The 24,522-nt window shown below is 56.3% G+C and overlaps 1 protein-coding gene across 5 annotated transcripts in view; it reads left to right on the forward strand.

The window, feature by feature from the left end:
- Nucleotides 1–24,522, forward strand: part of STIM1 (stromal interaction molecule 1) — a 69,839-nt gene that overhangs the window by 27,057 nt on the left and 18,260 nt on the right. For all 5 annotated transcript variants that reach the window (XM_027719396.2, XM_039387834.1, XM_039387837.1 and 2 more), the window contains exons 3-9: nt 3,840–3,954; nt 6,605–6,716; nt 7,666–7,781; nt 14,618–14,795; nt 18,363–18,540; nt 22,189–22,356; nt 24,071–24,171. In XM_027719396.2, coding sequence (XP_027575197.2) covers nt 3,840–3,954; nt 6,605–6,716; nt 7,666–7,781; nt 14,618–14,795; nt 18,363–18,540; nt 22,189–22,356; nt 24,071–24,171 — 968 coding nt within the window. The remainder of the gene's footprint in view (nt 1–3,839; nt 3,955–6,604; nt 6,717–7,665; nt 7,782–14,617; nt 14,796–18,362; nt 18,541–22,188; nt 22,357–24,070; nt 24,172–24,522) is intronic.

Genomic DNA, 24,522 nt, shown 5'->3' on the forward strand with positions numbered 1-24,522 from the left:
GGGGCTCAGCCTGGAGAAAAGGAGGCTCAGGGGGGACCTTCTGGCTCTGCAACCCCCTGACAGGAGGGGGGAGCCGGGGGGGGTCGGGCTCTGCTGCCAGGGAACAAGGGACAGGAGGAGAGGGAACGGCCTCCAGCTGTGCCAGGGGAGGCTCCATGGGATACTGGGAAAATTGTTCATGGAAAGAGTTGTCCAGGCCTGGCTCAGCTGCCCAGGGCAGTGCTGGAGTCACATCCAACCTCAGTGATTCCACGTCCCTGTGATTCCATACTGCTTTAAAGTTGCTGCTTTACCTCTGCTAAGCTTGAAACTTTGATAAAAGTTGCATTAAATCCCCCTGTCAATGGGCTCTGCAGCCACTGAGTGAGGTATTTCAGGAGCCTCCCTCCCTGAGCTGGCTCCTGTCGGGTTCTCCCTGTCAAGGTTATGTCTCTCCCCCCACATGGACCCTGCAATCAGGTTGAACTCCGTGTCTGTGCAGCGGGACAGCTGCCGGGGGATTATTGGGAAGAATGCAGGAGGCTCAAATTGAAACCTTTTATGGGGTTCATGGAATCCTAAGATGGTTTGAGTTGGAAGGGACCTTCAAACTCATCCAGTACCACCCCCTGCCATGGGCAGGGACACCTTCCACTAGCCCAGGTTGCCCCAAGCCCCGTCCAACCTGGCCTTGGACACTTCCAGGGATGGGCATTTCCCTGGTTGGTTGAGAACTTTGTATTTTCATTTATTAATTTGGCCCCTTCTCTTTGGGGTTTAGTTGTGGGAGTGTTTTGTTTGGATTGAAAGCCCTGACTGGGCAGAAGTGTAGACACAGACAACTGTGGTTTTAAAATATCCAAATTCTAGGTGGAATTTTGTCCCACAACTTTCACACCGTCCATAAATCATCATTACTGCCTTCCTTTCGGGAAGTGAATTTTCAATGAAGTTTCAGGTGACATCATTGGCCTCGATTATAAATGAAAGAACTTTCCCTCTCGGGGAAATCTTCTAAATAGGGGTCTGTTTCTGCCCTCCTGCTCACTGCAAAGGCAGCTCCAGCTCTTTGGGATGCAGGTTCCCAGTGGCTCTCGGATGTTCTGCCCTGACTCCTCTCGAGCCCTGATCCAGAGCCCGGGTTCCCTGGACAGCAGGAGGCTTTGGGGGCAGGAGCTGTCTGTGTTTCAGTGGGATTGATGGCCCAGGACAGCTGTTGGAGCCGGGAGCACAGGGAGCTCTGCCGGCACACGGCAGCTCCGGCCCCTGGCACCGGCACAGCCGGGAGCTGGTGCTGGGGAGGGGGGTGGGCACAGATCCAGGGACGTGGGAGGGATGGGAAGGGTTGAAAAAGCATTTCAGTAGTTGCAGTTTCTGCAGATAGAAAAACACAGAAGACAGAGCTCAAGGAGAGATTGGACAGCACTCTCAGGGACGGGGGGGATTGTTGGGGTGTCCTGGGCAGGGCCAGGGCTTGGACTGGGTGATCCTTGAGGGTCCTTTCCAACTCAGGGTATTCTGTGATTCTATGAAAAAAACCCTCCAGAAAATCCCATGTCATGGATCCATGCATTTCTGAGTGTGCCTTCAGCCAAAATGTCTGTCCCCAGTCCCTCTCCAGCTCTCCTGGAGCCCCTGTAGGCCCTGCAAGGGGCTCTCAGCTCTCCCTGGAGCCTTCTCTTCTCCAGGGGAACCCCCCCAGCTCTCCCAGCCTGGCTCCAGAGCAGAGGGGCTCCAGCCCTTGGAGCCTCTCCATGGCCTCCTCTGGACTCCCTCCAGCATCTCCACGTCTTCCTGATGTTGGAGGCCCCAGAGCATCCTCAGCACCATTCCCAAGCCGAGCCTCCCCGCTGGGATCTCGGCTCATCCACGTTGTGTTTTGTAGCTGTGGTGCTGTTCCCGTTGCTTTTGGCTGCTCTGCCCGTGGTTTGTCGTTCCCTGTGCTTGGTGGGAGACTTGGGGTTGGCTCAGTTTCCTTCTGTTCTGGTGGATTTGCAGCCTGGCCAAGGCTGGGGGTGGTTTCCAGAGGATCTCTGGAGATGGTCCATGTGGGAGCTTGGATGTGTCCAATCCCTTCCCGGGACTCGGAATTTTGGGTGTCTCCAGGGCTGGGATCAGTGGGATCTTTGACACTTGAAAGTGCTGCTTTTTAGTGGTTTGCAGGCAGGTCAGGATTTCATGCAGTGGTTCTCGTGCCTGGGGTTTGGAACATCTGGGTGTCTTGGAGCAACCTGGGATAGTGGAAGGTGTCTCTGGAAGGTGTCCCTGCCCATGGCAGGGGTGGAACTGGGTGCTCTTGAAGGTCCCTCCCAACCCAAACCATTCTGGGATTCTTTCCCCCAGAAGGCACACATGGAAAATCTGCTTTGAGGTCTCCTTGGGCTTTGGTGGGAGCAGCCCAGCTCCTGCAGCCCCTCAGGCAGCTCCATCCCCATCCTGCACCCTCCTTCCCACCCATTTTCTGGATGTTCTCCCCACCCCCAGCTCCGTCCCCTGGGGGTTTGTTTTGGGACCGTGCTCCCTGAAGGGAAGCTGAAGGGATCACTTTTCCTTTCTGTGCTCCCCGAGCTAAATATACCGAGCAGCAGCTGATCCCTGCTCCAGCAGCTGATCCTGCTCCAGCAGCTGATCCTGCTGCGGCGGTGACACGGTGACGGTGACACGGTGACATTGCTGCAGTCACGAGGGACCCACCGGGAGGGGACCCCAGGGGCAGGGGCTGCCCTGCTGGAAGGGCCCTTTTCCCAAACGTTCCCGTTGTCCGTGTTCCTGGCCCGGCCCTGGGCAGCCAAAGGCAGGAGAGCAGAGGGGCCCCAGGCCGGAGCTGACAGCCCTTGGGCGGCCTGGGCAGCACCTGCAGTGGGTTTGCAGGAGCCTGGAATGGTAAAGCTGTCCTGGAGCTGGTCCCGGCCCTGGCTGATGGTAAAGCTGCAGATCTCAGAGGACTCTCCTGGGGGTGGGATCCCACTGCACACAGAGGGCCCGGGGGCAAAGGATCGTGCCCTGGGTGACGTGGGAGGGATGGGAATGGGAAGTTATCCCTTCATTTGGTTCCACCTGTTGGGCACTGCAATGTGAGTGGTTCTCCTGCTGGTGGTGATTTCACAGTCTGGTTTGGGTGGGAATGGACCTCAAGGCCCATCCAGTGCCACCCCTGCCATGGGCAGGGACACCTTCCACCAGCCCGGGGTGCTCCAAGCCCCGTCCAGCCTGGCCTGGGACACTTCCAGGGATCCAGGGGCAGCCGCAACTGGGATATATTTATTTATACATATTTCTCAGTGGTATTCCCTCCTCCCCTGCTGGAACATGGCATTTGTTCCAGCTTGGCTTTGAAAGGTGCAGGTCAAACCCAGTAATAATGGTTTGGATTCTTATTCCAGTGACATAAAGCTGGTTCCGTTGTGCCACTTAGGTGAATTTTTGGTGAGAGTATAATTCAAAGAAAAGTCTGGAATCCCAGAAAATGAGGTTATAATTATTTATTATACCTACTCTGTATTAAAATTAATTGAATGTATTTACTGAATATTTCCTAGCTGGTCTTCCCAGGAACTGAAATCTCCAAGGGTACTGCAGGGAATGTTCATACCCAGTTTGCTTTGTCAGTTTAGGCCAGCAGCTAAAAATATTTGACTAATGATTTTATTAGAGAGAAATACAAGTTTATGTCTATTATTATAATATATTTATATAATAGCTTACATATATAATAATACTTTATATTTATTCATTGGGATTTCCCTTCTTCTTCTTCTTTTTCTTCTTCTTCTTCTTCTTCTTCTTAAGATTTTTTTAATGCTCCTCATGCCTCTACAAGATGAACCAAAGCCTAATCCTGCTGTTTATTCCTCTCCTAGTTCTTGAGGGAGGACTTGAATTACCACGACCCCGCAGTCAAGCACAGCACCTTCCATGGAGAGGACAAGCTCATCAGTGTGGAAGATCTTTGGAAGGCCTGGAAAACATCTGAAGGTAAAAAAAGGCAAACAAGCAAAGAAACCCTTTCCCAACAGGGCCAAAGAGTTTGGATTTTGGATACTCTTGGAAGAGCTTCCAGAAGGAATGTGCTGCTGCTCTTCCTGCCCTGCACCAGTGCTCTCCTGGCTTCTTTTTTTTTGGGGTGGATTTTCAGGATTTCCTCACTTGCAGACTCTTAATGCTGCACCTGAGCACGGCCACAAAAGTAGAAATTGTTTTGTTTCTCCACCCTAAAATGTGTGTGAAATAGGGCCAAATGCTGTCCAGTTCCAGGTTCTCTGTTAAACTCCCAGTTTCAGCTGGAATTTTAATGGAATAATTACACCCTTAATATTCAGCGGAGCTGCGTGGGAGTTTTCCTGCAGGTTGTGTTTTCCTGCAGGTCGTGTTTTCCTTCGCAGAAATTTTCTGAACCTGAAAAGCTCCTTCCTATAGTGAAGGGAAAGCAGAATAAAGTCCTGGAAGTGGAAGTGCCCTAAGTCCAGTCCACGTGGAAATAACTTCAGGCTGTTCCCAAATGGTGTCATTCACCCCTGGGGAGGTGGTGGAAATCCCTGGGGGGATGTAACAGCCCTGGGGATGTGGCACCTGGGGACGTGGGTGAGTGGTGGCCTTGGCTGTGCTGGGGGATGGTTGGACTCGGTGCTCTCCGAGGGCTGTTCCCCCTCCAGGATCCTGTGACCCCACAGCTCCCCTGGGCCGCCGTGTCCTCTGTGTCCCAGGAGCACCTCTCGTAAGGAATATTTATCCCATTACCCGGCTGTTTACACATGGCTGTGCCTGGAGTGTATTTTAGTGTCGGCTGGCAAAGGGCAGAAATCATTAAGGGATGGAGGAGAACATCCCACGATCCTCCCCAGGGCCCTTAACTGCTGAGCTGCTCTGCTCTCTCCTGCTCCTGGCACACACGGACCTGCCACGGCCTTGGCAGGGCTGCTCTGGCATCACAGTTTCCCAGGGCTGGGCTTAGTTCCTGCTCTTGTTTTCCCATTCATCATCCCGTAGGTCTGGCTGATAAAATTAATATCCAAAGGATGGTTTGGTATCGTGGAATCACAGAAGGTTTGGGTTGGAAGAGACCTTAAAGCCCTTCCTGTTCCACCCCCTGCCATGGGCCACCCCCTCCACTAGACCAGGTTGCTCCAAGCCCCGTCCAGCCTGGCCTGGAACACTTCCAGGGATATATCCAGCCTAATCTTGGAGCTTGAACTTCAGTCATAAAACCGGAATCAGGCTCATAGGAAAGGTCTGCTCCTCCCTGTGGGTGTGAGAAGGTGCTGTGAAGGGGCAGGGCAGCTGTGCCCATTGCAGCTGTTTCCAAGCCTTTGCTTTTCCTCCCTTCCATTGATCTTGTTCCTGGGCACCTGTGGAAAATAAAAAGTTATTTCTGCCCCTTAATGATCCAAAAAATATAAAGGCTGTGATGCTCTTACAAGTGTTGTATCTGACAGATGAAGCCCTGGGTGAGCCACAGAAGTACCAGATCAGCCCTTTTTGGCAGGGCAGGGACCTGCTCATCTTGGCAAGTGTGCATGCTTCCAGCTTGGTTCTCAGGGATTTCTTCCCAAGATAAACACCTCTGGGGATGGCACCTTCCTTTGGAGCCTTGCTGTCTTTGCTCAGTGCTGGGCTCAGTCTGTCATCTCTCCCAGCTCCCTCAGCTTCCTCAGCTCCTTCATCCCTCAGCTTTCCCTCCCAGCTCCCTCAGCTCTCACATCTCTCCCATCTCCCTCAGCTCCCTCTCCTCTCTCCCAGCTCCCTCACATCTCCCCCAGCTCCCTCAGCTCTCACATCTCCCCCAGCTCCCTCAGCTCTCACATCTCCCCCAGCTCCCTCAGCTCCCTCTCCTCTCTCCCAGCTCTCTCAGCTTCCTCATCTCCTTCATCCCTCAGCTCTCTCACATCTCTCCCAGCTCCCTCAGCTCCCTCACATCTCCCTCATCCCTCACATCTCTCCCAGCTCCCTCAGCTCCCTCTCCTCTCTCCCAGCTCCCTGAGCTCCCAGTCAGAGGCGTTGGGCTCTCTGGAGCTGGCAGGGAGATGTTTCTCATACTTGTGGGCCAAGTCACTGTTGACATTTGGGCAGAGGCCCTGTAGCTCTGCTGCCCTGGGAGCCAGAGGAAATGGGCCTTTTCCTGCCTTGGCTGCTGGAGAGGGTGTGAAGGAGATGGATGGGGGATGTCAGGGCGTGTGAGGAGCTGACTGTCAGCAGGAGGGGATTCCCAGCCCAGCCTTGCTGCAGCCTGGGGAGATGCTGCAGGAGCTCAGCCCGTCTGAGCAAGGACAGAGGTTGATAAATTATTAAAAAGGCCCCTCTGTCTTAAAAAAACGTGTTGCATGATGTGCCCCAGGCCAGGTTGGACGGGGCTTGGGGCAACCTGGGCTGGAGAAAGGTGTCCTTGCCCATGGCAGGGGCTGGCTCTAAGATCCCTCCCAACCCAAACCATTGTGTCATTCCATGGTTCTGTGATCCCAGGGGATCCTTCCTCACTGCAGGGGGTTGTCTGTGAACTCTGCAGGGATTTTTCCCTCGCAGAGGGTGGCAGGTTGGGGAGTGTGTGGTGAAGCTCTGCTGTTGCTGGTGGGTGATTCTGGGGGCTGAGGACCCCTGATAAGCTGTTTGCCTGTCCTGTGCCTCTCCTCAGTGTATAACTGGACGGTGGACGAGGTGGTTCAGTGGCTCATCACCTACGTGGAGCTGCCCCAGTACGAGGAGACCTTCCGAAAGCTGCAGCTGAGCGGCCACGCCATGCCCAGGTCAGTGCCCTCCGTGTCCCCGGGAGCCTCTGGGACGTGTGCCAGGGGCAAAACAGATCCCAGGCAGCTCCTGACTTCACATGTAATTCCTTGGCATGGGCAGAGCAAAGTCTCATTCCTGTTCTGCTCCATTTTTGAGAGAAAAGAGGGGAAATCTGGGTTAGATATTGGGAAGAAATTCTCCCCTGGGAGGGTGGGGAGGCCCTGGCCCAGGTTGCCCAGAGAAGCTGTGGCTGCCCCTGGATCCCTGGAAGTGTCCAAGGTCAGGTTGGACAGGGCTTGGAGCAACCTGGGCTGGTGGAAGGTGTCCCTGCCCATGGCAGGGGTGGCACTGGATGGGCTTTAAGGTCTCTTCCAACCCAAATCATTCCGTAATGCCAGGATAAGAGAAACACTGGCTGTGAGTTGGCCTAAACTTGCAACAGTCTTGAAAAACCTCAGTGCAGCTTTTTGGGAAGGTTCTTGTCACTGGAAAAGGGGCTTTTAAACTGACTGGGGAGGAGGGATTAACTGAGAATAAATCCCAGTTAACTGGGAATAAAACAAGGAGGTTTCTGAGGCAGCACATGGTGTGTCCACATTTCTTCCGAGTGAGAAGTGTAGTTTGTGGTGTGTGACACAGGATGGCAAAGGCAGTGGAGACTTGGTGAAAAAACAACTATTACTGATTGGTAGGACACCAGAAGACGGGTTCTGATGGGAAATCAGTCCCTCAGGCTGTCAGGATTAATGAAATAGGCCTGGCCTTGGTTTTCCCTGCTCTCTCCATTCCCAAAGATGCTGCTGTAAACCCTGTCCTAGAGACACTCTGGGTCAGAGACACCAACACTGAGGGATTTCCTTTGTGCTGATAGCAGGGAGCTCTCATGTCCTGCTCCCCTGGTCTCCCTGTTCCTGCTCCTGGTCAGCTGTGAACCCCAGTGACTGCTGCTCTGCTCTCCCCGTGCAGGCTGGCAGTGAACAATGCCACCATGATGGGCACTGTGCTCAAGATGACCGACCGCAGCCACCGGCAGAAGCTGCAGCTCAAGGCCCTGGACACGGTGCTCTTCGGGCCCCCTCTCCGTGAGTACCCCAGTTCCAGGGCATGGCATCTTGGAGGCTGGAAAAGACCCCCCAGGTCATCAGGTTCTGGGGCTGTCGATCCCAAGGACCTGTGTCTGCTCAGATGAAACAGGCCTGGGTGACCCAAACTGCCTCACCCCGGGAAATCGCCCCGGTGCGACTCCCTGGAACAGGAGCAGGTTGTCTCTGGGGATGTGGGAGCAGCTCTGCAGCTCAGAGGCATCCTGGGCTGGCATTCCCATCTCTGGGAGCTGCTCCCAGGGGTGCAGACCTACCTTCTTGCTGGGATCTCCTGTGTCCATAGGGTGAAACCTTCCCGTCTGTCCTTCCTGTGGTGCTGATGGTGGGGGGTTTGAGGGGCTGGAGAGCAGCGGCCCTGCCTGTTCCCAGGGGAGCTGCTGCCATTCCTGGGGTGTCCTGGGGCTCTGTCGGTGACTCAGGCTGGGGATGAGCTGCCTCTGGAGCAGGGAGGGAGCAGCAGGCTGGGTCCAGGATGGCTGACACGAGGAGCTCCTTTGAAGCTCATTCCAGGCTCAGTTGGATCTCAAGCCCTCTGATGCCTATCTGGGTGTGCTCAAGGTGCTCCCTTTGCATCCCTTCCCTTTGGCTCTTGTCTGCTCCCAGTTCAAGGTGCTTTTGTCTCCCTCCCTCCCTGTCATTGCTTTCCCATGGGCTTTGGGTGCTCTGGGGAGGTGCTCAGGGCCCAGCTCTGTGCAGGCAAGGGGGATTTTAGGGCAGGCTGTGCTGCCTGTGCATGATTTGAGTTCTCCCTACACGGAATTCCTCTTCCCCTTTTACTTGTCATGTGTCCCCAGTGCAGGAGGTGTAAAATGAGGGTGACAGGGTGCAAATGGGGTGAAATGGCCCAGGAACTCCCTGAGCTGGGGTTGCTGAGGGCTGGAGTTTGTACTGCTGAAAACACCACTTGGTGCTTCCTCTGTTCTTTAAGTGGCTTTTTAAGCATCAATTAAAGAATCCCAGACTGGTTTGGGTGGGAAGGGACCTTGAAGCCCATCCAGTGCCACCCCCTGCCATGGGCAAGGACACCTCCCACTATCCCAGGTTGCTCCAAGCCCCGTCCAACAGCAGCTCCAGCCCAGAGACTCCTGTGGGGTGGGATTTCCCTGGCAGTTGCTGGTGCCCTGTAAATGGCCAAGTGAATGGCTTGTAATGGGTTGAGATTAATGGCTGTTCTCCCTGCTGGAGCTGGTCCGTTCCGCCCTGCGGCTCCTTTGGCTCTGGAATGAGCCTCCCTGGGTCACGGGGATGAAAGTGTGCAGTGACCCGTCCCGGTGTCCTGGGCAGGCTGGGAACAGCGTGGGGCTGGGACAGACCTGGGAGCCCTGGGCCTGGAAGTGTTCCAGGCCAGGCTGGAGCACCCTGGGCTGGTGGAAGGTGTCCCTGCCCATGGCAGGGGGGGCACTGGGTGGGCTTTCAGGTCCCTCCCAGTCCAGAGCAGTGTGGGATTCCGTGACTCTGCATGGATCAGGTGTGTGTGTTTCAGGGGGAATACACCTGAAATCTGCAGCTGAAGGAGAGATTTAACCCTTTCTAGAAGGTAAAATTTCCTGGTTTCTGGTCACCCGAATGGCTTGGTCTCCAGTCACAGCTCGAGGCTGTTTATCTAGAGCAGTTCCTTCAGGAAGGGATTGCAAAACTCCTTTCACCAGCCACTGGCAGCCTCGGGAAGGGCCGGGTGACCTTTTGGGCTGCAGGAGCTGCGTTGTCCCTGGGGATTGGGATTACAGCACACAGACACAGGGTGTCCTGCATTGTCCCTGGGGATTGGGATTGGGATTGCAGCACAGGGACACACACAGGGTGTCCTGCATTGTCCCTGGGGATTGGGATTGGGATTGCAGCACAGGCACACACACAGGGTGTCCTGCATTGTCCCTGGGGATTGGGATTGGGATTGCAGCACAGGGGCACAGGGTGTCCTGCACTGTCCCTGGGGATTGGGATTGGGATTGCAGCACAGGGACACACACAGGGTGTCCTGCATTGTCCCTGGGGATTGGGATTGCAGCACAGGGACACAGGGTGTCCTGCTGCTGGGGGAAGCCTTTCCCACCCCAGGGCTGCAGAGTTTCTACTCTGGTGTCTCCTGTGGCTCATGGCAGAGGTTCAGCCAGCAGCAGTTTTCCATCCTGGCCCATTTCCATGTGGATCCACAGGCTCCTGGATTCTGCTGCCAGACTCCAGGCATGCCCTTTCCTAAGGCAAACAGGTCTGACCACTCCAGCTCTGTAATTAACCCTGGTGCAGGGAGTGTGGTGCAATTATGATCTGAGCAAGATGAAGTGATTGCTCCTTCTGTGTCTGTCCTTTGGTGTCCTGTTCCTGTGCTTCAGGAATTCATCCAACACAAAATAGGACAACTTCAGGTGAAATATGGAATCCCAGACTGGTTTGGATTGGGAGGAACCATAAAGATCATCCAGTTCCACCCCCTGCCATGGGCAGGGACACCTTCCACCAGCCCAGGTTGCTCCAAGCCCCGTCCAACCTGGCCTTGGACACTTGCAGGGATGGGAGAGGGGAGGGAAAACAGGAGAAACAGGGGAATAGGAGAGGGGAATTTCAGGAAACAAGCAGTAAAATTCAGAACAATGGATATTTTTGGTGAAAAGTGAAGTTAAATTTTGTTTTTCTCTAACCCTGAAGTGATGGAGACCGAGACATTTGTCTCCTCACAGATGGCTCAAGGCACCTTGGTGGCAGAGTTTGAGGTTCAGAGACAAACAGGATGTTGTGCACTGGGTTATCCACCCAGGATGGCATCCATCCATCCACCCATCCATCTATCCATCCACCCATCCCTCCATCCATCCATCCCTCCATCCATCCAGGGACTTGTCCTGGCCACCTCTCCGAAGGCCAGTGAGTGGCACCTGTGTGGTGCCCGTGGGGTTTCAGGAGAGGTTTCCATGGCCCCACATCCCAGGACAGGGGTCCCCCAGGTGGGGTTTGTTCCACAGCTGGGCACAAACCATGGATGCTTGTCCATATTCTGTGATATGATTCTGTTTAGGAACTGGGGAGAAGTTCCTGGCTGGGAGGGTGGTGAGGCCTTGGCACAGGTTGCCCAGATAAGTTATGGATACCCCATCCCTGGAAGTGTCCAAGGCCAGCATGGACAGGACTTGGAGCAACTGCTGGAACCAATTCCTTTCCCTGCACTGTATTACACATGGTTTTGACAAGTCCTTTGAGCCCAGCTGAATCATTATTTGTTTAAAGCAGGAGGATTTCCTAAGCAAACAGAGCTGAATTTATTGCCCTGAGATTCACCATCCATCCCAAATATTTACAGTTCCCTGGATGGGGTTTGGAGTACCTGCACCTCGGCTGGAAGGCAGCCCTGGCCCTTCCATGGGCTCCCCAGGGTCTGGCACTGTTATCCCATGGTTTGTTAACTCTGTGTGCCAGGGGTGCCTGGGCATTCATATGGAGCTTCAGGGCTGGGATCTCTGAGAGGAGGGACAGCTGTGACCCTACAAAGGCAGGAGCAGGGAATCTGAGCAGCCTGGCTGCTCTTATGGCCAGGGGAAATCAGGACATCTCTTTCTTTCCACAGTTACCTTGGGGGTTCACTGGCAAATAAAAGAGTTTTAAGGACTCAAGAAAGGGCTGGGGCTGGATATCAACAGGCAATCCCAGACTGGTTTGGATTGGGAGGGACCTCAAAGCTCATCCCATTCCACCCCCTGCCATGGGCAGGGACACCTTCCACCAGCCCAGGGTGCTCCAAGCCCCATCCAACCTGGCCTTGGACACTTCCAGGGATCCAGGGGCAGCCACAGCTTCTCTGGGCAACCTGGGCCAGGGCCTCCCCACCCTCCCAGCCAGGAATTCCTTCCCAATATCCCATCTGTCCCTGCCCTCTGGCAGTGGGAAGCCATTCCTCCTTGTCCTGTCCCTCCATCCCTTGTCCCCACTCCCTCTCCAGCTCTCCTGGAACCCCTTTAGGCCCTGCAAGGGGCTCTCAGCTCTCCCTGGATCCTTCTCTTCTCCAGGTGAACCCCCCAGCTCTCCCAGCCTGGCTCCAGAGCAGAGGGACTCCAGCCCTTGGAGCATCTCGATTTTACCACCCTCACTGTACAAGCTTTTCTCTGATATCTAATCCAAATTGTCCCTCCTGCAGTTTCAAACCTTCACCCCTTTTTGATCCTTTTACCTTCCTTCAAGCACAAAGCCAAGGCAGAGCTGCAAACCCCCAGGACATTGTCTTGCAGTCGAGTGGAACAACCACAGTCTTTAGTAAAACTGTGCCTGTTCTCCCTTCTTTCCCCCAGAAAAAGGGAAGAAAAGAGGTAGAGGAGTCAGTCTTCCATGGGGCACTTTCCCTTCTCCTGCAGCCTGTCAGGTGTAAGTTGTGCCTGGTGCTGGGTGACAGTGCAGGAGCAGCCGAGGCCACACGGGAGCAGAACAGGCTGTGAACAGACTGTGCCAGCCAGGGGTGAGGGACAAATCCAGGGGGATTGAAGTCACAGCCCTGGACAAGAACAATCTGAGCTTGGGCTGGGAACAGCCCCACGGCCATCGGCCTCTGGCACAGGGTGGGAGGTGCAGCAGGGCAGGAGCTGAAGTTACAGAAAGTCCTGGTACAACAAGCCCAGAGGCAGCAACTCTGACCTGCAGAGCTGCCTCCAGCCCTGGGCTCCAACAGCAGAAGGATGTGGAGCTGCTGGAGGAGTCCAGAGGAGGCCATGGAGATGTTCCAGGGCTGGAGCCCCTCTGCTCTGGAGCCAGGCTGGGAGAGCTGGGGGGGCTCACCTGGAGAAGAGAAGGCTCCAGGGAGAGCTGAGAGCCCCTGGCAGGGCCTAAAGGGGCTCCAGGAGAGCTGGAGAGGGACTGGGGACAAGGGATGGAGGGACAGGACATGGGGGAATGGCTTCCATTGCCAGAGGGCAGGGTTAGATGGGATATTGGGAAGGAATCCTTCCCTGTGAGGGTGGGGAGGCCCTGGCCCATGTTGCCCAGAGAAGCTGTGGCTGTCCCTGGATCCCTGGAAGTGTCCAAGGCCAGGCTGGACGGGGCTTGGAGCACCCTGGGCTGGTGGAAGGTGTCCCTGCCCATGGCAGGGGTGGCACTGGATGGGCTTTGAGGTCCCTCCCAACCCAAACCAGTCTGGGATTCCGTGGTTCTACATTTACATCCCAGCTGAGTTTTCCTTACTTTCCTTACCCGCTCCCCTGGAGCCAGAGCTGGTGCAGGGGAGGGGTGTCCCGAGTGCTGACAGGCCAGATCCAAGCGTGGTTGGTGCTGGCACTGGGAGCAGGAGGTGACTCAGGGCGGGTGGGGCTGGCAGGGCTGCTCTGGGCGGCACTGGGCGTGCTGAGCCGGGGCTGGGGGCGGCTGTGCCGGCAGGGAAGGGGAGCGACCCTGGGGGGGGACACAGAGCACCTGGACACGTCACCCCCACGGGCCTCCAGAGGGGAAGGGAAAGGGTTCAAGATCTCAGACCTGCAGCGACTTGCCAGGATGTGCAGCTTAGGAAGAGGATGTTGTGATGATCCATCCGGGCCGGGCCGCGGGCCCGGCGCTCTCCGTGTTTATTTCTCCGGGGTTGGATTTACTCGGGAATGGGTTCACAGTGATGGGGCTCTCAGGTGATGGGTCACACCTGGTGTCCACCACGAGGGAGATGGTGCTTGGGTGTCTGCTGGGCACGTGGGAAAGGTCCTGTCCCTCTCCCCCCGCAGGGAAAGCCCCTCCATCCCAGGCACCACTGTCCCCCCGGGGGTCAATCCAGTGTGGGGCTGCTGGGCAGCCCCCGAGCCCTGGAGTTCCATGGTGTGCTTTACATCCCTCTTCAGGTTTCCACCTCCCAGGGCCCCTTCCCTGTTCCCCCAGCTCTGCCAGTGTGACACACATATTTTAGTGATCACAGAAGAGTTTGGCTCTGGAGGGACCTTAAAGTCCATTTGATCCAATCTCCTTGCCATGGGCAGGGACACCTTCCACCAGCCCAGCTTGCTCCAAGCCCCATCCAGCCTGGCCTTGGACACTTCCAGGGATCCAGGGGCAGCCACAGCTTCTCTGGGCAACCTGGGCCAGGGCCTCCCCACCCTCCCAGGGAGGAATTCCTTCCCAATATCTGGAGTGAGTCTCCCCTCGTGGGGTTTAAAACCAGCGAATACTGAGTGTCGAGTCAGAGCTCACGTGACTGAGCTGCTCTTTGCTTTGTGGCCTTCTCAGCACACACTTAGGTGAGGATTTGACAAATAGTTACAGGGAAAAAAAGTCTGCTTGTCTCTGTTGAGCTCTGTGTGGCACTTAAGCCCCCTCTTATTTCCTCTCCTTCCCTCACATGCGTCCACACCTTTTTTTTTGAAGCAACTGTTGAAAAGGGGAGTTTCCACACTGAGTTGTGACTCTGTAGAAAGTTTGGCAACTTGGCAGTTTGATACTTGTGCTGCCCCAGCAGCTCTGGGATCACAGCTGTGTTCCTTCAGTTTATTCTTTCAAATTATTTCCTTCTTGGCTCTTACTGATCTTGCTTATCCTTGTACTCAGTGTTGCCTGTGCTGCCCCAGGAGAGCACAGCTCTTCAGGGGGTTCCTGTGTGGAGTCCCTGCTGTACCACCTATTGCCAGGCAAATCAGAGCTGTAAGATTTGGAATTTCAGCTTCTTTTCTTTGTGTGTGTCTCCATATTGAATGAATGGTGTGAACCCTCTGGTGTTCCCCTTAGACACCAAAGTAGCTCCTTCCCTTTCTGAGTCCTGAATTCTTTCCAGAGCTGTCCCGAGTTCTCCTGTCCCGCTCCGGTGCAGTCGAAGGATTTGGGAGTTAGTCCTGGGGTTCAGGAGTGTCTCTGGTCTCTTCCAGTGACCCGACACAACCACCTGAAGGATTTCATGCTGGTGGTGTCCATCGTCATCGGGGTGGGCGGCTGCTGGTTCGCCTACATCCAGAACCGCTACTCCAAGGAGCACATGAAGAAGATGATGAAGGACCTGGAGGGTCTCCACAGAGCTGAGCAGTCTCTCCACGACCTTCAGGAGCGGTAGGTTCTGTGTGTCCACCCAGCTGGAGCTCCCAGCTGTCACTTCTCCCCGCAAGCTCCTTATTCCTTTAGATTCCAGAAAATACCGGTTTTAGCTGTTGTGGTGCCTCACACCAGAGTCAGTCCATTCCTGAGGGACCTGCAGAAGCTGCCAGCAGCCTCCAGAGCTCGGATGGGTGCTGGGCTCCTGCAGGGGTTCACTTCCTAGGCTGTGTTTGAAGGTGTGTGCGTGCTCACCTGGCCTGTTCCTCCACAGAGTCAGAGAACCATGGAATGGTTTGGGTTGGGAAGGACCTGCCTTAAAGCTCATCCAGTCCATGGGCAGAGACACCTTCCACTAGCCCAGCTTGCTCCAAGCCCTGTTCAACCTGGCCTTGGACTCTTCAGGGATGGGGCAGCCACAGCTTCCCTGGGCAGTCTGTGCCAGGGCCTCCCCACCCTCCCAGGGAAGGATTCCTTCCCAATATCCCATCTCATCCTGCCCTCTGGTGGTTCCCCCTTGTCCTGTCCCTCCATCCCTTGTCCTCAGTCCCTCTCCAGCTCTCCTGGAACCCCTTTAGGCCCTGGAAGGGGCTCTCAGGTCTCCTCAGCTGGAGGCAGCTCTGCAGGGGGGTCTCACCTGAGCAGGGCAGAGGGGCAGAATCCCCCCGGCTGCTCCCCCTGAGTGAGCAGGAGGGACCTGCAGGGGCTCCTCTCCCAACCCCGTCACTCCTTGGTTTGGATCATCCTCCCGTTTCTGGGACAGACAAGAGCCTTCACCCCTGGGGATGACAAACCTGGGGGGTCTTTTGGCAGCAAGATATTTTAGGGGCAGATTTAGCAAATAGCAGAGTGACAGTCTGGGGCTGGAGCTGCTTCCCAGGAGGTTTGAGTGTAGTTTTGGAGGATCAACCTTGATTTGACTGCTCCATAAGGTGATGGTCACGTTCCCAGTGGAACATGGAGCCTGATCCCAGATACCCATCCTGGCCAGTCGGGGGGGGCAATGAGTGACCTGTGCAAGCCCCAGGATCCCAAGGATGTCCAGCTGGAGGCCTGCAGACAGCCCAGTGTTTGGAATGTGTACCCCCAGCCTGGTTCCTTGCCCGTGTGCTCAGGACATCCTCAGGGAATTGTCCCACCCGTGAGTGCTGCTGGAAAGGCTCCTCCTGCTCCAGTGTGGTGGCACCAGTTGTGTGTGTGAGGAGAGCAGACACCTGAGAGCACCCAGGGGGTGATGCCACACTGGGGTGGTGCCACCACAGGGTGTGACCTGATTTTCAGCCTGGAGACAAAGTGCATTTCCCCTCTGCCAGCTCCAATCCACAGCTGGTTCCACAGGGACTCCAGGAGTTACAGGTTGGAAACACTCCCAAAGAAAGGTTGGTTTATTTTTCCTGCATCCAGAAGGACACAGCAATGCCTTTTCCACGTCCATGTCCCGCAGCAGCAGCGCTGTGTCCAGGCCAGGAGGCCTCAGTGGTGTCACCTCAGAGCTCCAGACTCCGAGGGGCTGCGGGGAATGTGCCCGTGGGAACGACCTTGGGAGCCTCGTAAACAAGGAGCTGTTCCCGGGAAGTTCTGAACTTCCGATAGGAAGAAACACAAAACCACTTGTGCCCGGCTTAGCTGGAGCCTGAAGCCTTAAGCCAGAGCAGCTGGGAGGGCTCGTCCTCCACCCAGGGCACCGAGCTCAAGGGCTGGGAGGTGAACTGGGGACCTGGTGAGGCCCCTTGAGGGGAAATACTTCAAATACTCCTTCAGTTCCTCACTCCTTGGCCCCAGCAAGGTTCAGTTGTGGTCCTCAGCCGCTATGGGAACGTCAGACTCTGGGCAGCACCAGTTCTGCTGGACCTGTGGGTAAATCATGCTGAAGTTCTGCTCAGAAGCTTCTTTTCCAGAGCCTGAAGGCCCCTCCTTCCCTGGCTGAGTGAAGCTCAGTGCTGAGCAGAGCTCAGGGAGGCTCAGGGTGCTGAGCCTGGTGCTGTGATTTGCTGAACAGCTCAGAAATGGTCTTGAGGAGATGGGAATGTTGATACAAAAGCCTGTTTTTTATTCGTCTTCCAAGTACCTTTGAGAACATCCTTCAGCAGTGACACTTCCCAGTCCATTAAATGACTCATGATGTCTTGGCACATCCCACTGATGCCTGAACGTGTGGGAAGGGCTGTGTTGAAGATGTGTGGATTGTATGGAAAATCAGCACCTGGATTGTGAGCCCCCAAGGGACCCAGAGCAGCTGTGGCTGCCCCTGGATCCCTGGGAGTGTCCAAGGCCAGGTTGGACGGGGCTTGGAGCAATCTGGGATGTGGAAGGTGTCCCTGCCCATGGCAGGGGTGGCACTGGATGGGCTTTGGGGTCCCTCCCAACCCAAAGCACTCTGTGATTCCCTGACTGAGGGACAGATGACATGGGTGTCATCATGGGAGGCTGTTCTGGGCCACCCAGCCAGGATGGCAACTCCAAGGAATTCTTGTTTAAGGATCTGAGGGACACCTCCAACCTAACCACTCTGTCCCTGGGGGAGCTCAACTGGCTGGGTGTCACCTGGGAACACCACACAGCTGGGATAGGTCCAGGAGATTCCTAAAACACCTGGATGACACCTTCCTGGTACAGGGACTTGGGGAGCTGCCCCGGAGAGGGGCCCTCTGGGATTTGAGCCTTGTTGCAGAGAGGGTCTGATGGGTGAGAAGATGGTTGGGGACCATCTTGGGCCATAGAACCATCGAGTTTCACATCTCTGGGGCTGCCAGGACCTGTCTGGCTCCCGAGATGGACCAGGCACAGACGATCACAGTTAGAAAATCAGCCTCTGTTATTAACAATTCAGTAGAATCCTAAAAGTCACCAGGGGTGGGAGAGACTGACAGGGACCATGGCAGAGCCACCCCGTGTGGCTCCCTGGGGACACCACACAGGCTCTGGGCTGGGCCTGGAGTGGGGACTAATCCTAATCCTAACCCTAATCCTAACCCTAATCCTAATCCAGGGCCAGCAGAACAGCCAGGCAGAGCCCACCTGGCACAGGAGGGACGATTCCTGGGATAGTCACTGGTCACTGAGGGCCTGGGCCTCTAGCTGGGGAGGGGCAGGGCAGGTTTGGGCAGGGGCTGGCAGGGCTGGCGTGAGGAAAAATCAGAACTTCCAGGCAGGATTAAGACGTGTCCGAATTTGAAGGCCTTTGGGAGGGGAACAGGGAGCCACCCCCTCTGGGTGGTCAGACCTGCTCAGGCAGATCTGCCCCTCCTCTGCTTTATTGAAGTTTTCACTTCTGGAAAACGCCGAAAACTCAACTTAATTTGAGGCTTATTAAAGGAAATTTGGATGTGCTTTGGAAAATGAAGAAAACACGTCCTGAGCGTTCAGTAAATGAGCAAAGCTGAGCGGCTGACAATTTAATTTCTTCCCAAACACTTTGTCCTTGGCCCTCCAGGTGTGTGTTGCCGTGAGCACGGGGCAGATGAGGGCAGGGCTGGGCAGAGGTGAGGGCAGGGCAGGGCTGTGGGGCAGCCCCTGCCCTGGGGGCTCCTTGCCCGTGGCCACAGAGCCCAGCCCAGCCCAGCCCCGTCCCTGTGCGTGTTCCAGGCTGCAGAAGGCGCAGGAGGAGCATCGCTCCGTGGAGGTGGAGAAGGTGCACCTGGAGAAGAAGCTGCAGGACGAGATCAGCATGGCCAAGCAGGAGGCCCACCGGCTGCGGGAGCTGCGCGAGGGCACCGAGAACGAGCTCAGCCGGCAGAAGTACGCGGAGCAGGAGCTGGAGCAGGTGAGGGGACACGGGGGATGTGCTGCCACGGGGGGGTGTCAGCCAGGGCAGCGGGGCCTTCTTCCCTCGAGAAATCAGGGGACTGAATGTTCGGGTTGGCACCACGTGGCGTCCCAGCAGTAGGAGCTCCCAGCCTTGCTCTGGAGCTGCACCCTCTGGGAATTCTCCCTCTGCAAATCATAAGGTCTTTCTCTTTTTGTGTCCGTGGTTTTAGGAGAGATTTAGAAGGAGTTTGGTTGTGCTTTCCGTGCTTTCTTGTGCGTCAGGGAAGTGTATAAAGTTTGGGTTGGGAAAGCCCTTGGAGACTGTGGAGTCCAACCATCCCCAGCCCTGCCAAGGCCACCACTGACCGTGTCCCCAAGTGCCACGTGGACATGGCTGTTCAATCCCCACAGGGATGGGGACTCCACCACCTCCCTGGACAGCCCTCTCCATGGAGAAATTTTCCCAATATCCAACCTAAACCTCCCCAAACCTACAAGAAAGTCCAAACCCACAGTTCCAGGAGCTGTTTCCTGTCTCACCTGAGGGACAATTCCTACCTGACTTTAAGCTCCAGATCAGTGTAAAGTGAAGCTGCATGAGCCAGGACTGCAGGAGCCAGGCAAGGTCCTTGGCTATTCCGAGGCAGTTGGCACATCCTCCAGCCTGTGCCCAAGCTTTTTTGCTACCATGGAGGATGGGGAAGAAAAGGAGGCAAGAATCCAGGGTTTCCACTGGCAAGGGAGGACCAAGTGTCCCGGGAGCCGTGGGGCAGCACAGCCAGGTGTGCCAACAGCAAATTCTCTTCCTGCCTGGAGCAGCAACAGCCCAGAGACCTGAAGGTGACTGTTTCCAGCCTTGCTCTCCTGATCCAACATCCTTCCTCCCTCCTAAGTGGCTGTCCAGCCTCTCCACGAGGTCACTGAGCTCCATTTCAGGACAGGCACTGGGATGTCCGTCCTGACACGAAGAGGAACTGGGTCCCTGTGTTTTGGGCCACCAGACGGGGCTGGGTGGGCTCAGGTGCCCCCAGCCCTCGTTCCCAGCCAGCTCCCAGCTCTGGAGCAGCCCAGGTGCCCCTGCCAGCTCCCCTCATTCCCAGTGCAGGAGCTGACGTGCCTCTGTTGTTCCGCAGTGTCCGTCGGGAGGGCGGCGGGGTGAGTACGGAGTGTCCCCCTGACCCACCGTGTGATGTAACCCCAGCACCACCCAGCAGCCCCAGGACACACCTGGCATTAACCAGCCACCCCCACTGACCCCACAGCTCCTCCCAGGTCCCCGTATTCCCTGATCCCAGGGAATGTCAGCCAGGACCTTCCACTGCCCCAGGTGGTTCCTGTCACTGAAGTGATACATCCCACACACCCTGCTGGAGTCGTGTTCCTGGGATGTCCATCCAACCCTCTCCTTGCTGGGTCACCCTCCCCCAGACCACGACCCCAGTGGGGCTGCAGACCTGGAGGACATTGAGAGCACCACAGAATGGAATCCCAGACTGGTTTGGGTTGGAAGGGACCTCAAAGCCCACCCAGTCCCACCCCTGCCATGGGCAGGGACACCTTCCACCAGCCCAGGTTGCTCCAAGCCCCGTCCAACCTGGCCTTGGACACTTCCAGGGATCCAGGGGCAGCCACAGCTTCTCTGGGCAACCTGGGCCAGGGCCTCCCCACCTTCACAGAGAATTCCTTCCCAATATCCCATCTATCCCTGCCCTCTGGCAGTGGAAGCCATTCCCTGTGCCCTGTCCCTCCATCCCTTGTCCCCAGTCCCTCTCCAGCTCTCCTGGAGCCCCTTTAGGCCCTGCAAGGGGCTCTCAGCTCTCCCTGGAGCCTTCTCTTCTCCAGGTGACCCCCCCCAGCTCTCCCAACCTGGCTCCAGAGCAGAGGGATTATTAGTGATCCAAATGGGATCTCAGACATCTTCCCAGGAGAATGGACACACACAAACCAGCCCCTGTTTGCACTGATTCCCTGCAGAACCGACAGAATTTGGGTTGTGGACCCTCATCTCAACCACTGGTCCCTTGCCTGTTGTTCCACAGCACTTCCCCTTCCCACCATTCCCTAAAAACATTGTTCCTGTGTTTTGAGCACTCCTGTCCCCCAAACACCCAGTGCCAGATTTCCTGCCCACTTATTCTCCATATTCCCAAATCCCAGACGCCTGTGGTTGGTGGTCAGAGTTCCTCTGTGGTGGGAGCAGCACCTGGGGAAAAACCAGGAAAAACCCGGGGTCTGCCATTGTGAGTTTGGAACTCTGGGACTGACTGAGGCAGTTTTGTACTCAACGAGCCCAAATCCCACCCACGTGGTGGCAGTGCTTGACCTCCTGTGTGCGGTGCCTCCGGGCTGCCCCCATGGACCTTCCTTCGGGATAAACTCTGGGATTTCAGAGGATCTGCCTTTGGGCTCCTTAGGAATCACAGCCGTGGGCTGGGTGAGACGTGACCGAGTTAAATAACACGCTGAGGGAAGAGATCCAAGTCTGAGCAATCCTTTACAAAACGCTTCTCCGTCCGCCCACCGCGCCAGGGGAAGGGCTGTGCCCGTGGGCTGGGAGGAGCGGGAGCAGGGAACGCTCTGGGGGCTGCTCTGGGGGGGTTCTGGCAGCCAGGAGACCTGTTGGACAGTGTAAAACCAGGTTGGACAGTGTAAAACCAGGTTGGACAGTGTAAAACCAGGCAACCCCCTGAGCCTTGGGACCTTGGGGGCAGGGGAGTCCCGGCCATGGATGGGGCTGTCCCGGGATCACATTCCCATCCTTGCATCCCTCCAGTGTTCACTTCCTGCAGAGCTTGTGTCGGGCTCCAGGTGTGCCAAAGCCTCTCCACACGGTGGGCAGGGGAAGGGAAGAGTTAATCCTTGATGGTCTCCAGCACTAAAGGCTTTTCTGTGACGTTTGGGTGTCCTCAACTGGCTTCTCACCCACTTCCTTCTAATCTTGTACCCTCTCCCTTCTCTGGGATGAGTCAGGGTGTGGGAGCCTGGGCTGGGGGGGGATGAGAGACCCCAGGAAAGGCTGATTCCAGCCGTGCTGTTCCTTTCCTGACCAGCAGCACATGCTTTGTGTCTAAATATTGCTTCACTTGCTCCAGCCTGGAAGTGTCTCCTGACGAGCTCCCCGGGCTTGGCTGGGAGCTGGGTGAGACAGGGATCCTGTCAGGGATGCTGCCTCCAGGGGAGGATCCGTGGGATTTACACACGGGCAGGGAGCTCTGCAGGGGTGTCTGGAGGCTGCAATAAACACCCTGAGCCTCCCCTCCAGCCCAGCTCTCCTTTAACTCCCTCATGCCCTGTGCTGTCTGTCAGCTCTGCAGGGTTTTCCTGGGGTTGGTGGCAGAGCAGCTGACATGGAGGGGTCGTGCTGGCTGGGAATTTCTGAGGCAGGAGCTCAGCTGTAGGATGAAAGGAATTGTCTGTAGGTGGTTCTGGTGCTCGGAGCAGCAGCCTGGTCTGTGGGTGGCTGTGCTCCCTCCCGTGCCCGCGGTCCAGGATGCCACCGCTCCTCCCGAGGACCTCTGCTGAGGACCTCTGCTGCTGCCCTGCCAGGGATGGGGCTGTGTGGGGACTTCTGTCCTCGCTTTGGTGCCGTGGAAGGGGCAGGTTGGCAGCAGGGGTGGGCTGAGCTGTGGGAGGGCAGCGTGTCCATCCCGGCGCTCCCCTGCAGGTCCGGATGGCGCTGAAGAACGCGGAGAAGGAGCTGGAGTCCCACTGCAGCTGGGCTGCCCCTGAGGCCCTGCAGAAGTGGCTCCAGCTGACCCACGAGGTGGAGGTCCAGTACTACAACATCAAGAAGCAGAACGCGGAGAAGCAGCTGCTGGTGGCCAAGGAAGGGGTGAGAGTTGCACCGTCCTCGTCCCGGGCCCACGGCAGGGGTTGGGGGTGGAACCTGCACAGTTTGGTTTCTCTGCACCTTCTTTGTTTCATGGAATCACAGAATCCCACAATGGATTGGGTTGGAAGGGACCTTAAAACCCACCCAGTGCCACCCCTGCCATGGGCAGGGACACCTTCCACCAGCCCAGGGTGCTCCAAGCCCCGTCCAACCTGGTCTTGGACACTTCCAGGGATCCAGGGGCAGCCACAGCTTCTCTGGGCAACCTGGGCCAGGGCCTCCCCACCCTCCCAGCCAGGAATTCCTTCCCAATATCCCATCTAACCCTGCCCTCCTTCCGGTCAAAGGCAGTTTCTTTTTTCATGCCCTGAATTTGCATTTTTTAAAAGTGCAGCCCAAACCTTCCCTGAGGTGTGACAGGGCTGAGGAGGAGGAGGAGGAGGAGGAGGAGGATGAACTGCAGGCTCTCGGCTGGGCAGGGCCTGGCTGGATGTCACTGGAGCCTTGGGAAGGTGTGGGACAGGGATTGCTGCCCTGGGCAATCAGTGAGCAGGAGGCTTTGCACCTCTTCAGCCTAATCCCTGCTCCAGGGGCTGGATGTGCCCAGGCAGTGAAATCCCAGAGTGAATGTGCCATCCATGGGGTGGATCCCTGCTGCATTCCCATTCCCTGGGCTCTGTGTGCCATCCATGGGGTGGATCCCTGCTGCATTCCCATTCCCTGGGCTCTGTGTGCCATCCATGGGGTGGATCCCTGCTGCATTCCCATTCCCTGGGCTCTGTGTGCCATCCATGGGGTGGATCCCTGCTGCATTCCCATTCCCTGGGCTCTGTGTGCCATCCATGGGGTGGATCCCTGCTGCATTCCCATTCCCTGGGCTCTGTGTGCCAGCCCCACGGGATGAGCTCAGGGAGGCTGTGGTAACATGTCCCTGTCTCCATGGCCATACACAGCCTGCAGGGGTGGCAGGGGGCGAAATCTGTCTGCCTTAATCTTCCTTTATTGGGAACATTCTAGCATTTCAACAGGTTTCCTTGGGCTGTGTCAGTTCTCACATCCACATCCTTGGCTTCCCCAAGTCCCAAAGCCCCCCCTGGAGCTGGGAACTGAAGAGCTGTGGGTTGAGGCTTTTTTTTTAATACAGTGGCACAAAACCAACCTCAAACCAAAAACCTTGCCCAAGCCAACAGCCCCTGGGCATCACTGGGGTGTGTTGGGTGGTTGCTCATTGGAAAGACAAGCCAAGTTTTTATGAGGGCCCTTCACTGAGTGAGGTGCCTGGTTCATGGAGTCATGGAATGGTTTGGGTTTGGAAAGCCCTCAGGGACCTTTAAGTGCACCCATTCCCCCAGCACTGCCACAGCCACCACTGACCCATGTCCCCAGCTGCCACATCCACAGGACTGTTAAATCCCTCCAGGGATGGGGACTCCACCCCTGCCCTCAAAGTTCTCTCTCTTCAGTTCAGTTCCCTCTGATTTTTGGGAAGCTGGGAGAAGGGAGCATGAAACCTCCAGCTGGTACTTGCTGCTGGTGAACTGCTCACCCCCGTGCCAGGGGATGACATCCCTCAGTCCCAACACCATTCCCGCTGTTCCCACACGTGCAGGCGGCTGCAGGGACTGTTCCTGTCCCAGCCCATCCAGGATGTTCATGTCCTGGAGGAGACAGCAGGTCATCTTCATCCTGTGCCCCTTCTGTGTTGATGTTCCAGGCTGAGAAGATCAAGAAGAAGCGGAACACGCTGTTTGGGACGTTCCACGTCGCTCACAGCTCCTCCCTGGACGACGTGGATCACAAGATCTTAACTGCAAAGTGAGTGTGTGGTGACCCCTCCCTCGGCCCTGCCTCCCTCCTGTGCCATGGGCTGGGGTGTCCTGGCACCTGGGCAGGGCTTTGGGCTCATTTGGCTGAACTTCTCCTGACTTTGGTGGCCTGGGATTGGACTTGCTCCTTGTCATCCGTAACCTTTTACCTGTGAGAAACAAGGGATCACAGTTATGTGGAGCAATTAAGAGTCCTATCAAGATGAGGTTCTGGGAGGCTGCAGGATGTTTGATCATGGAATCATGGAATGGGTTGGGTTGGGGGGGATTTTAAGGATCATCTCATTCCACCCCCTGCCATGGGCAGGGACACCTTCCACCAGCCCAGGGTGCTCCAAGC

This window comes from Pipra filicauda, unplaced genomic scaffold, assembly GCF_003945595.2.
Source record: "Pipra filicauda isolate LSUMZ 115617 unplaced genomic scaffold, ASM394559v2 scaffold591_size256279_pilon, whole genome shotgun sequence".
Classification (NCBI taxonomy): Eukaryota; Metazoa; Chordata; class Aves; order Passeriformes; family Pipridae; genus Pipra; species Pipra filicauda.